The following is a 12,405-nucleotide window of genomic DNA, read 5'->3' as shown; positions in this document are numbered from 1 at the left end:
TAGACCATAGTTAAGTGTTATAGGAGAACCTGGCTATTAACTAGTGGCAGGTGGATGTCCTCTTCCACACAAGCCATTCAATTCTAAATCAGTTCCATTATTAGACATGAACCCAACCGTTTCAGACCTTTTTTGGATCCACTTCATTGCCACAGAGATTCTGAAATGTGATAGGAAAAAATGGAGTTTCACAAGCTGGTCCCTAAGTCCATTGCTAATGAAATATACTCGGAGTCGAGAGTGGATTCCATGCTCTTTATTCAGCTCATAGTGATGAGGAGGAATGGAAGTTCCCCCACAATATCGGCTTTATATACATTATTTACACAATGGGCTGCACGTGATTGGCTAATTCCGGAATTCTCCTGTAGGCAAATCAGGTTGTGGAGTCACTTCCACCTGGAGCTGGATTGGGTGGCTCCTGTGGACCAATCATACTGCTGCATTGTTCTAGGACCAATCAGACTGCTGCATTTTGGATCCTATTCAACTCAGTACATAACAGCTAATATGACTGGAACGGAACTGCTTCAATTCATAAGTAATAATCATAATTTGTACAGAACATTCAAAGTGTTCAGTGTGCATTATCTCAGTGATCAATACAACATCCCTGTAATTATTATCTTCATATTGACCATGGAGCTTAGACAATAGTGTATTGCCTTCATAGTCAGCCTCTAGCCGAGACAGGATTTGTACCAGGGACTTCATAGTGCACAGCTCACAATCCTAGTCATTTCTCTATACTCATTGACTTATTAACTAGTTCATCTTACTTTAAGACTTTTCACTGCTGCATCCAGGGGCTTTGCAAAAGCACTATCCTTAAACAGCCCCACTTCCTTGTTGGATAACGCCTGGCTGGAGTAAACACATGTAATTCAATAAGGGCCAAGGGAGTCTGGGCAGCAGCAGGACAGCACCTTGTGAAATATTTCCTTTCAGTCTTTCAGGCCAAGGTTTCCCCATATAATCTAGATTACCTTGCAAGCACCGTTTTAAAATAGTGATAACCTAATGTAAAACCAATGTGTTGTGTAAGTGAATGAAACCATAGGAAGCATACCTATACAAGCTGTTTCGGGGTATCAAAATGAATCCATTGCAGGATTCAAATACATTTTAATCAACGTTTAGGTTGTATATTGGGCAGATCTGCTATTATTTGAACAGTGTCAATTTGGGATAGTCCCACAGATTTAAACAAGAGACGAAGAGATTCATGTGCACAATCAAAGAGCCATAAAAGCGCTAAACTTTAAGAGATTGCACCTAATGTTACTGTGAACCATGAGTTCCAAGTCTGATTTATTTCGGTAAATATTACGTGGCGAAAGGCTGAATCTGGGAAAGCCTGCTCAAGATTTCAGTCCTTCTGGGTAAATGATGCTGTCAGTTGCACAGATGTATGTCTAAAGAAGTCCAAATGGGCAAGATCGTGACACAGTGGAAAGCATAGGTAGTGTTTTAGTCTGAATGTGGCCATATTCCACCTCTGAATGGGGCCTCCTGCTGCCGCCGCGCAATTTCTGTTCTTATCCTGAAGCAAAGTTCTTAACCCGAGGTACTATTTCTGGGTTAGCGGAGTCTGAAACCTGAAACGTCTGTAACCTGAAGCGTATGTAACCCAAGGTACCACTGTACTGTATTGTATTGTGTTATACATCAGAGTCATTTGAAGAACAAGACGAGTCAGAATAGACTGGAAGTGCCTATGTTAAGATTAGCCAAAATTCCTTTTTCTCAGCTTCTTTTGCATAAGGACATCTGATTGTCTATATGAATGAGGTCGTCTCACACAGTTGGCTTTATGAGCTACTGAAATCGACAAACACTCTCTGCAAACCATCTTATTTCAACTGGGGCTCTCTGAAAATAATCTGTGCATTTACCATCTTGTTTAGAAGCCTGTAACATTCACTGAATTCATCACACACACCTGTTTCTTGAAAGAATTCTATCTCCTGACACATTTGTTTTACCACTTTTGTTGTAAAATAAAGTCTTTCCCCCCTTTCTCCAGGAACCAGAGTTTGTTTTTTTAATTAAAAAAAAAAAGCCAGTAGTGAAAGGAGCTATATCAGATCCCCCAAATTATAATGCCCATGCTTCCCCAAGCATAGTAATTAATACCTGTGTTGGGAAAAGTAATGGTTAAAATAACCCTAAGAATTCATACCTTATGATCCAGACCTTGAACATTTCATTCACGGCAAAATGAACTTATCAGTAAATGTTTTGAGGGCAGCATCCCAGCAGCATATCTCTGGGCTCCCTTGACACCATGACTATCAACTTCCAAGGAGAATATTAAAGCACTTTTATGCCTCAATATTTTTCCATATTGTTAGATTTGCCATTTTAGATGTAATTGTAATTGTTTTAGCGTGCCATTGTAATATACTTTGTGCTTCCTTCTGAAATTAAACGGGGGTACAGACATGAAATTAAACTTGCCTAACCGAACTGTATTTTAAAGGAATCCAAGATCAGTCCAACTGTCCATGAAAATAATCATTGGCTCAAGCTCATAAACCACAGCTGGATTTGTTAAACATGCATATTAAGTAAAACCAGGCTATAATTCAGATTTTCTTGAACAAACATTGAAATGAACTCGCTGTAATTCATTACAGCTGGGTTTGTCTCTTTCTCTCACTGTGACTGCCTGTCATGTTAGGCCCAGTATTTACTGTTGTTCTGAGTGCAATTGTCAATTAGAATATCATCATTCACTCCACAGGGAGGGAAAACAGTGGTTTTTCTATAGAACTACTGAAAGCTCTGAGGCTTATTCCAAACTGGATTGCACTTAAGAGACATGTATCATCAAGGCACTATTTATTTATTATTGCTAACCATATAGTCAGTGGACTGTGTTGAGGCCTCTTCTTGCTTAGGCTGTCCTTGTTTCTTTGTTTAAAAATTACGAATAGGTTTCAAATCTTGGGGTGTGTCCCCCCCCCCCGGTTTTCTGATACATCCCTTCTGTTTGGGAAGGGTGTGGGTGCTGTTTTGGCAATGGATGCAGCTGTATTACCAGGCTGAACTTTGGAAATAAAGGGAATCGTTAACTTCCATCTTCCTCAGCTCTATGATTTGGCTGGAAGCAGTTTCCCAGAACTGAAAAGAGTGCTCAAGCTATAGAGAGAAATCAAGTCCTCAGGTGGTATCAGGGTGCTGTCAGCGGCTCCCAGCTGGTTGCCCAGGAAGTTGTAAAGACAAGGAAAAGTTTCTTACAGTCCTTTTTTATTTCAAACTTTACAGAGAGATGCTATAGAACCCAACCTCTTGGATAATGGTGTTGTCTCAAGTGACTCTCCACCCCTCATCTCCCCCATTTCCTCATTTCCTCCCATTTCCTCAGACAGTGTGGTGTAGTGGTTGAGAGCGGTAGTCTTGTAATCTGGGGAACTGGGTTCATGTCTCCGCTCCTCCACATGCAGCTGCTGGGTGACCTTGGGCCAGTCACACTTCCTTGAAGTCTCTCAGCCCCACTCACCTCACAGAGTGTTTGTTGTGGGGGAGGAAGGGAAAGGAGAATGTTAGCCGCTTTGAGACTCCTTAAAGGGAGTGAAAGGCGGGATATCAAATCCAAACTCTTCTTCTTCTTCTTCTTCTTCCTCATTTCCTCCCATTTCTTCATCCTCATCACCTCCTCTACGGGTGCTGCTAAGTGCCCTCTGCCTTCAAGCTCTTTGCTCTCCTACTTTTAAGGCTTGCCGGGTTCTGGGAGATGGTGGGTCTGGAGTGCTGTCTAATGACAACGTGTCAGTCAGCTGCTGCTCCAGCTCTGCCTGTTCCTCTCCCATAATTTCCCATCTTTCCCCATCATCTGCCTCTGAGCTATGACCTCCCGCAAACCCCTGTTGTAAATCTATACTGTCTTCCTCTTTCTCCTCCCTGGAAGGGTCAGGATGGGGAAGCGGTCTCCACCATTCCTCCTCCGCCCAGTCCCTGACAGGTGGCCTCTTGCTCGGAAATGGCTCACTAAGGCTTGATTGATCCATTTGTGTGTAATTCATAACTCAGCACTCAACGACTCCTTTAACCAATGCAGTGACTGTTTGCACTGAAAAGTGTTGTCTTTACAAAATGAATATGGGAACGTAAGTGAGTTCTGGTAGATCAGACTCTGGCATCCTGCTTCTTACATTGGCGACTCTGGGAAAGCCAGAAATAAGACATGAAGAAATTTCCCCCTCCCTAGCAATTGATACTCAGAGTTATCTTGTCTTTGAACCTGCAGGTTTTATATAGCTGTTAGGACTAATAGCCATGACCTGAGTAATGAAAGAAGTGATCAACACTCATGTGTAAAATGGCCCTTTGTAGTGTTTTTAATGTGATTTTAATTGCACCTTGCATTGTATTAGCAGTAAACATTCTGGCGTGGTTGTTAGAATGGTGCCTTCTGGTGATAAATAGAGGAATTCTGACTCAAATCATCATATTCACCCATTGATGGTTACTGCAGAACTGAAGCCATTGCAGCTCATACACCATAGACAGAGTTTTCTTATTATCGGAGGTTACTTCAAACACAAAGGGCCGGATTCAACTAAATTGTTCTGCTAGCACAATATTGACTCCAAGAGAAGAGGGGAAATGGTTCCACCTGACAAGCAGAAATCCTTGAGCTGATAATAATAATAACAATAACAACAACAACAACAACAATAATAATAATAATAATAATAATAATAATAATAATAATAATAATAATAATTTATTATTTATACCGCGCCCATCTGGCTGGGTCTCCCTAGCCACCCTGGGCGGCTCCCAACAAAGTATTAAAATACAGTGGTCTGTTAAACATTAAAAGCTTCCCTAAACAGGGCTGCCTTCATATGTCTTCTAAAAGTCTGGTAGTTGTTCTTCTCTTTGACATCTGGTGGGAGGGCATTCCACAGGGCGGGTGCCACTACCGTGAAGGCCCTTTACCTGGTGGAAGTGTTCTACCCAGAGGTTTCCAAATGCCTCACTTCACATAGTGACATATGAGTCACCAAGTTTACAGTCATCAGCAGAGCTGGAATCAAGTGAGGTGGATCTCTGGTAACCAATCTTTTGTGCTGTGGTCGTCATCCTGGAAGTTCTGTTGATCCTGAACACACACAACAAGGTGAAAAGGCTGGTTCTCTGCTGAACACAGAGTCATGACGCAGTATGTGTGGTGTGTCTTGCTTTTGTGATGCCTTGTGCTACTCTTTGTCCTGCTTTGTGCTATGGTGCTGCAGGAGAACAGCAGCTAAAGGAATTTCACAACATAAACGAGGGTTTTTAAGAATCCATATGGTACACATGTTGTTGGGTTGTTGGGAAATTTGAAACAGAAAAGTTTTATAAACCCCTTAGAAACTCCATGAAGGTTATGTAGATCCCTGACAAGTTTATCTGGTATCCTTTGATTTTGTATCCTATCAGTATGTACATCGGAACAAATGTCACAAGAAATATGGGGAGGAATCTGAAAGAGGAATGTTGGCTTTCAGCAGCCCCAGGGCATTTACTCAGGTGATGTCTTATGCCCTGATGCTAAAAAAAGCCGATATGTTGAGGCATCGGTATAGTTGCACGTGGGTTGCTGTCAGGGAAAACATGTCTACTCTGTATTGGTGCTTATATATCAAGATGCATGACGTTAGTTTGGCTGGGAATGGCATGCTGAAGTACTTGTTATCATCACTCAGATCAAGTGACTGAACCACAACTATTAATGGGACTGACACAGAAGTGGGATATCTGATCCTAATAAATCTCCAAGAGATTTTTATTTTATTTATTTTTTATTTCCAGAAGCTCCTGATATAAACACTCATGTACAGGCAATGTAGTATTTGCAGATGCAAATTTCTATATATTATGACCTGTTAAGTGCAATTGAACGGAAGCCACGGAACAGTTCAGTTTTGGCACCCGATTTAACCTGATGGGATGATAAAGGCTGGGAGGTGGAGGCAACTTCATGAAATGTTCATTATAGTGCTTCTGGCAGTGGGAAGAAAATCAAAGGGTTTTATTAGGTGAATAAAGAAAGAAAAAAGAAAGTTGAGTATCAGAAACATTGCCAGGTTCATCCTGGTGGTGCATAAAGAAGGAATTCAGTGAAGTCAGGTGTTCATAAAAACTCCAAGTTAATTTTGGAACGAATTTCAAATTGCTACTAAAAGCACGATATTTATGCCTAATGACGCCTTCGTGTCTAATTCCTGCCTTTTTCAGCACATATTTCTTTCAAACAATCTCATCCAAGTACCAGGTCAGACTAAGGCATTCTGGGTAGGAAACGGTGTCAACAGAGTTAACTTGGCTGCTCAGAGAACACATTGCCCCATCAAGAATTTTAGGCAAATATTATGTTCTGGAAGGAGCAGCCAGAGACCTTATAGAAAGGAGATACTGTTGAGCACGGTACAACACCCGTTCGCCTTGAAAGCAACCTGTTCCACGGTGCTGCCAAATAAAGTGCGACCTGGCTGATTGAGGGAAAGTGGTAATTGAAAGCAAATATTTTGCAGGGTTAGAGCAAGGAGCCAAACAGCAGCTGAGTTGGGGAACCTGTGCCTTTGGACTGAACCACTTTAGACCATGGAAGTGAATGTACCAATGTAAAAATAATCCTTGCACACGGTAAACAAATCGTCAGGAAATAGATTTCAAGCCTACTCTTTTCCCTGACATGATATTTTTCTATGTATAATGTTCATCAGTGTAAAAACAATCCCTTGCACATAGAAAACAAACTGTCAGGAAGTAGGTTTCTAGCCCATTCTTTTCCCTGACATGCTATTTTTAAATGCATAAGGATGTGGTTTTTGTTTTGTTGGGGGTTGATTCTGCCATGAGAGCCCCCACCTGAAGTCTGAATTGGTATTCTAAGACACAGATTTGCCACCTCAACTGCAGCTGGGAAGAGATAGGCCTAAATGTAATACTCAAACACAGAGGAAAAATGGAAAACTCCTCAAACCCTTTGAATCAAAGTGATTGCAGATTATCTTTCATAACCCTGTTGTAATATTATTTTATTTGAAACACCTCCATGCCTAGGAGCCATAAACCATGCTACCTCAAAGGGCTTCATGGAAACCAAAGGGAAGTTTTTCGGTTGATTAATAAAGGGTTGTTGTTGTTGTTTAGTCATTTAGTCATGTCCGACTCTTCGTGACCCCATGGACCAGAGCACACCAGGCACTCTTGTCTTCCACAGCCTCCCGCAGTTTGGTCAGACTCATGTTGGTAGCTTCGAGAACACTGTCCAACCATCTCATCCTCTGTCGTCCCCTGCTCCTTGTGCCCTCCATCTTTCCCAACATCAGGGTCTTTTCCAGGGAGTCTTCTCTTCTCATGAGGTGACCAAAGTATTGGAGCCTCAGCTTCATGATCTGTCCTTCCAGTAAGCACTCAGGGCTGGTTTCCTTAAGAATGGAGAGGTTTGAACTTCTTGCAGTCCATGGGACTCTCAAGAGGTGGCAATAATGTCTTGAGCAGGGGAAAATGTGCGCAGACAGAGCGGTACACTCTGTTGTGGGTGGATCTCATTTTCCCCGGTGGCACAGGACCCAGGGTGGCTAAGAGGTGGCTGTCACAGATACAGCCCATAATCATTTAATATTTGGTAGCCATAACAGTTGGTAGTGGATCTTGGGTAATCAGATGCTGGGGGTCGGGTGGATGGAAAGGCAACAGGGGCTATTTTACAACATTTGGTTAACATTTCTGAAAACTGAATGCAGATCACATTGGACTTGGGACTGATCCTGAGAGGCAGTTCTTATTTTCTGACATTCTGCTTTTTTCTGTGAGCAGTATATTCGTAAAAGTTTCCTCTAGATGTCACTGTAGCATTATAGACTATGGAGAAGTTGTACCAGGCAGGGTGTATCACATACTCAGAACTCCTGTGAATGTGCCAACATAATTTTGTGGTAGCAAATCATACCGGTTTGTTTCAGCACCGTTGTTTTCTAATGCATCTCAGTGATCAGCACATAACAGATTAAAATCAGATAGCAAAACTATGCTTGGCAAACTGAAGAAAGCTAATGATAATCTCTGAACTTCTTTCCCGATGGCTATTTATTTCAGTGATATATTTCTCACTTGTAAAATAAACCCTCAGAGTGGCTTAGCTAAGTGGTTGTAATATGCAGAATGTTCATGGTAGGGATGGAGGAGAAATTTAGTTAAGTTCACACTGAAAGGCGAATTATCAAATTCACACTTTCCCAAGAAATATGAGAATGGAAACACATTCATCCTTCAAAATTCGCATTTAGCTGAATTTTTCGGTGCAGTTCTCCAGCAGATAAAGTTTACAACAATGCATATATTAGGTTAAAGTGTGAATAAATATGACTAGATTAACGAAAGTAACATAAGATGCATTACATTAGGACAAATTGTTTGCAAAAATGTGTGTATTGATTAATCATAGCCGCATACAAAATGCTGAAGAATTTTAAAGAGGATTTTTTAAAATCACAAATTGCTGCGGAAATTTGGAGAAATTAATATTAGGAAATGAGAAGCAGAGAACCAACATTGACATATCCTTCCTTCCCTACTTCATGGATATTCTAACTTTTGAGGACCAAGGGGAAGTTATAGATTTTTAAGTCAATGCTCCTGTTGTAAAGTATGAGGAAATTGCTAGTGGAAATGGGGAAGAGAAGCAAGGGGACTGTGAAGACATGAAGCAGGAGAGGCAGAGAATCAAAACTACAAGAAAGATGATTAAGAATGGAACAGCAGCAGCAGCAGCAGCAGCAACAACAACAACAATTTATTATTTCTACCCTGCCCGTCTGATTGGGTTTCCCCAGCCACTCTGGGCAGCTTTCAACAGAACATTAAAAACAGAATAAAACTTCAAACATTATAAACTTACCTAGAGAGGGCTGCCTTCAGATGTCTTCTAAAAGTCAGATAGTTGTTTATTTCTTTGACATTTGATGGGAGCCCTTCCACAGGGTGGGCGCCACTACCGAGAAGGGAACCTCTGCCCGGTTCCCTGTAACTTTGCTTCTCGCAGTGAGGGAACCACCATACATTGTTTTGAAACAATAAGCTATCTAGTATTGACTCTCTGAGCAGTGAAGACCTTTAACAATGGTGTTTTGTGTAAATAGCCTACTTCAAAGTTTGTACAGAATTTAGTTCAACTCCATTTATAGCGGTTGGTCATCACTGAATACTAAAAAGTATGAGTTTAAAATGTACAGCTAGCAATTGGGAGGGGAGAATTATTGGCCAGTCTGATAATAAAAACATAAGCAGATTACTGGCCCCAGAACAGCTTCTTCTTATTCTTCCTATTATTATTATTATTATTATTATTATTATTATTATTCAGTGAACTTATTTCTGATTTGTGTCTATGTGTGTGTAGTGTTGGAGCAAAAATGGCAACATTACATATCGCATAATTGCCCAATTTGGAAAGAAGGCACCAAATTCCAGAGCCTTTCCCATAACAGACATTCCTTTGAGAATTTCAGACAAAAATCTTTGTCTAGGCAAAATCTATGGTATGAACCTTGACCACACTTAGACCACAAATGGTCAGCTCATGGGAGCTTTTGCATACCTTCCCATCAAATAAGCCAATGTCATTGTTTGGAAGTGCAGGACCACGACTGTCTACCCTAAAGTCTGTTCAAATAGGCATGTTCCAGTTGCAGGTAGTGGCCATGGGAAGTAATTATAGGTGTTTCCAGAGTTGGATTTGATTAGTAGTTGTGGAAAAATATGTGGCTTACAGAAGAGAAGGTGCAGTTTTGCAAAGGAAGTGTATTACGAATTAAGGGTCTAATGTGTTTGCTTGCTCCTTTCCCCCTAGGAAAGATCATATCTAGCCGGAAAGGGAACAAAATTGATAAAGAAGAAGAAACCACCAGATTCCTCAGGTTAGTTTTTGTCTTCTAAACATAATGACAATACCTTTCTATGCCTAGCCTTGTGCCCTAGAGAAGAGGGACCAGACTTGCCAAAGGGGAAAGTGGCTTTAACACTGCAGGGCATTCTGAGGTGAAATTTCTCAACCTTGGCCTCTTGCCCATGGGACCTGTGCCAAGTCTACACCTCTAGACTAGCTTGTTTTATTCTTATAAGCCTAAACTTATTCCTATAAATACAGTGGTACCTCGGGTTACAAACGCTTCAGGTTACAAACTCCGCTAACTTGGAAGTAGTACCTCGGGTTGCAAACTTTGCCCCAGGATGAGAACGGAAATCGCGCGCTGGTGGCACGGCGGCAACGGGAGGCCCCATTAGCGAAAGCGCGCCTCAGGTTAAGAACAGTTTCGGGAAAGAACGGACCTCCGGAATGAATTAAGTTCGTAACCCGAGGTACCACTGTATGTCAGCCATGTTACTTACCACTTAGAACATGGGTAGGCAAACAAAGGCCCAGGGCCTGAATCCGGCCCAATTGCCTTCTAAATCTGGCCCGCAGATGGTCTGGGAATCAGCAGGTTTTTACATGAGTAGAATGTGTCCTTTTATTTAAAATGCATCTCTGGGTTATTTGTGGGGCATAGGAATTCGTTCATTATTATTTTTCAAAATATAATCTGCCCGCCCCAAGGTCTGAGGCAAAGTGGACTGGCCGCCTGCTGAAAAAGTTTGCTGCCCCCTGAATTAGAAGATTTCTCAAACAGAATTTTAATATTTGAGACCAAACTATACACACTGCAAACTATACTTGTTGACTCAACTTGCAGAATTTTTTGAGGTGTTGTTTTGTTCTTTTGTTCCAGTACATGGAATATCTTGGCTTACCTTTTGTATCAGGGTAGAATAAAGGGAGGAAAGAGGGAGAAACAAATGACTTCCCCCTAAAATAACTGAAATGCGGCCAGCAATACATGTTCTTCTTTCATTCAAATGGCTGCTGTTTTCTGTTTGGTTCCAGAAGAATCTGATGGTAGCCCAGAATCGTTTTCCCACACAGAAAAGGTCCATAAACTCAACAAGGAGAATACGGAGAAGGCAAGTGCTCTTTTTGTTCAGAGAAGTTCCCTTAAACCTCTTACTCATGAGTCAAAGGAGAAGGCAGAGGACAGCCATAGCAAAAATTGGAAAGGCTCCCTCCCGAAGACAACAGGGAAAAAACTGGCAGAAGCAAAGGCCGTTTGTAAAAAACCGAGTAGCGACGATACAAAGAGTGATGCTTTGGGAGTTGTAAAAAAGCATCAGAGGTCTGAAGAAAGCCCAGAGAAAGCAGGAAAAGATGTTGAAGGAACAGATACTAGCAGAGATGAAGAAACAGAAGTACCAGAAACTACATCCCCAGGTGAAGATACAGCAGAAGATCTCAGCAGTCCATCAAAAAGCCAGAATCAAGATGTCAGGTAGGTTTTATATGATAATTCCTCAAATATCATGCAGCTACCTATTAAAGATTATTGCATGCATGAAGAGTGGGGCTTGTTGTGATTTATGCAAAGGTCACATACAACACTGAATTTGCATTTTAGAAATCTGTCATACTTGACAAAACAGATGAACATATTGGTTTGGAGATGGCAAAATGACAAAGCTCCACTAGCAACCAATAACGATTGAAGTGTTGGTTTGTTTTATTTATTGTTAGTATAACACACAAACATAGTACTATTACAAATAAAAGTACAAGAAAATACCATTTTAAAATGTGAGTTTTTACAAATGGTAATGATAGTTTACTGATTGTTCCAATACACAATCTCCCCGTTGAAAATTAATATTTGAATATTCTTCCCTTGCCTATCTAGTGATGTTTAGTATCTCTGTATCCAAAATATATAGAACTTAGTATGTGTGTTCTTTGTGATCTGCTCTGGTCTGGTCTGAAGTTTGCAGAGATCAATAAAGTATAAAATGGTGAAGACACCAGCTGCTTCTTGTGCAGTTATTTTCTTGTATGCATTTTGTTTACCATATGCATTTTGTTTAGGCATGAAACGCAAACACTAAAAAAAGTAACGAGCTCCTTACATTGTTTTGTTTTAACCTATATTTTTTGCTTCATTCCAACTCCACTCTCATGATGCCATTAGAATAATCTCTATCCCTCATCCTGTAGGCATAAGGACAGTGAAAAAGCCTCATTCCCTCCAAAAGATGAGCAGAATGGCAGCAGTAAGCGTCGTGTGAATGACTTTGGTCTTACCAAAGAGGAAAGCAAAAAGAGCAGGGTAGATGCAGCGAATGCTAAGGATGGACAGAAACCCAAAGGAGCGACAAAGCCAAAAGAGGCACAGCCTGCCTTGCCTGGGAAAACAATTGGATCTGATTCCACACCCAAGAAGACTGAAAATAAGCAAGAAGCTTCAATAGGAGACAGTATTACAATTGGTACAACCTGGCTTAAAAAAACAACATAGATATGCATGGTGATAATGCCAAGCAAAA

The 12,405-nt window shown here is 41.0% G+C and overlaps 1 protein-coding gene across 2 annotated transcripts in view; it reads left to right on the top strand.

Annotated features, from left to right (window-relative positions):
- Positions 1–12,405, top strand: part of MYLK4 (myosin light chain kinase family member 4) — a 78,806-nt gene that overhangs the window by 54,618 nt on the left and 11,783 nt on the right. For both annotated transcript variants that reach the window (XM_083449440.1, XM_083449439.1), the window contains 3 exons: positions 9,851–9,917; positions 10,925–11,363; positions 12,077–12,348. In XM_083449440.1, the coding sequence (XP_083305566.1) occupies positions 9,851–9,917; positions 10,925–11,363; positions 12,077–12,348 (778 nt within the window). The remainder of the gene's footprint in view (positions 1–9,850; positions 9,918–10,924; positions 11,364–12,076; positions 12,349–12,405) is intronic.

Source organism: Podarcis tiliguerta, assembly GCF_965153285.1.
Source record: "Podarcis tiliguerta genome assembly, chromosome: 7".
Taxonomy (NCBI): domain Eukaryota; kingdom Metazoa; phylum Chordata; class Lepidosauria; order Squamata; family Lacertidae; genus Podarcis; species Podarcis tiliguerta.
The sequence above is the reverse complement of the archived record's forward strand: the minus strand, read 5'-3'. Positions and strand labels throughout refer to the sequence as shown.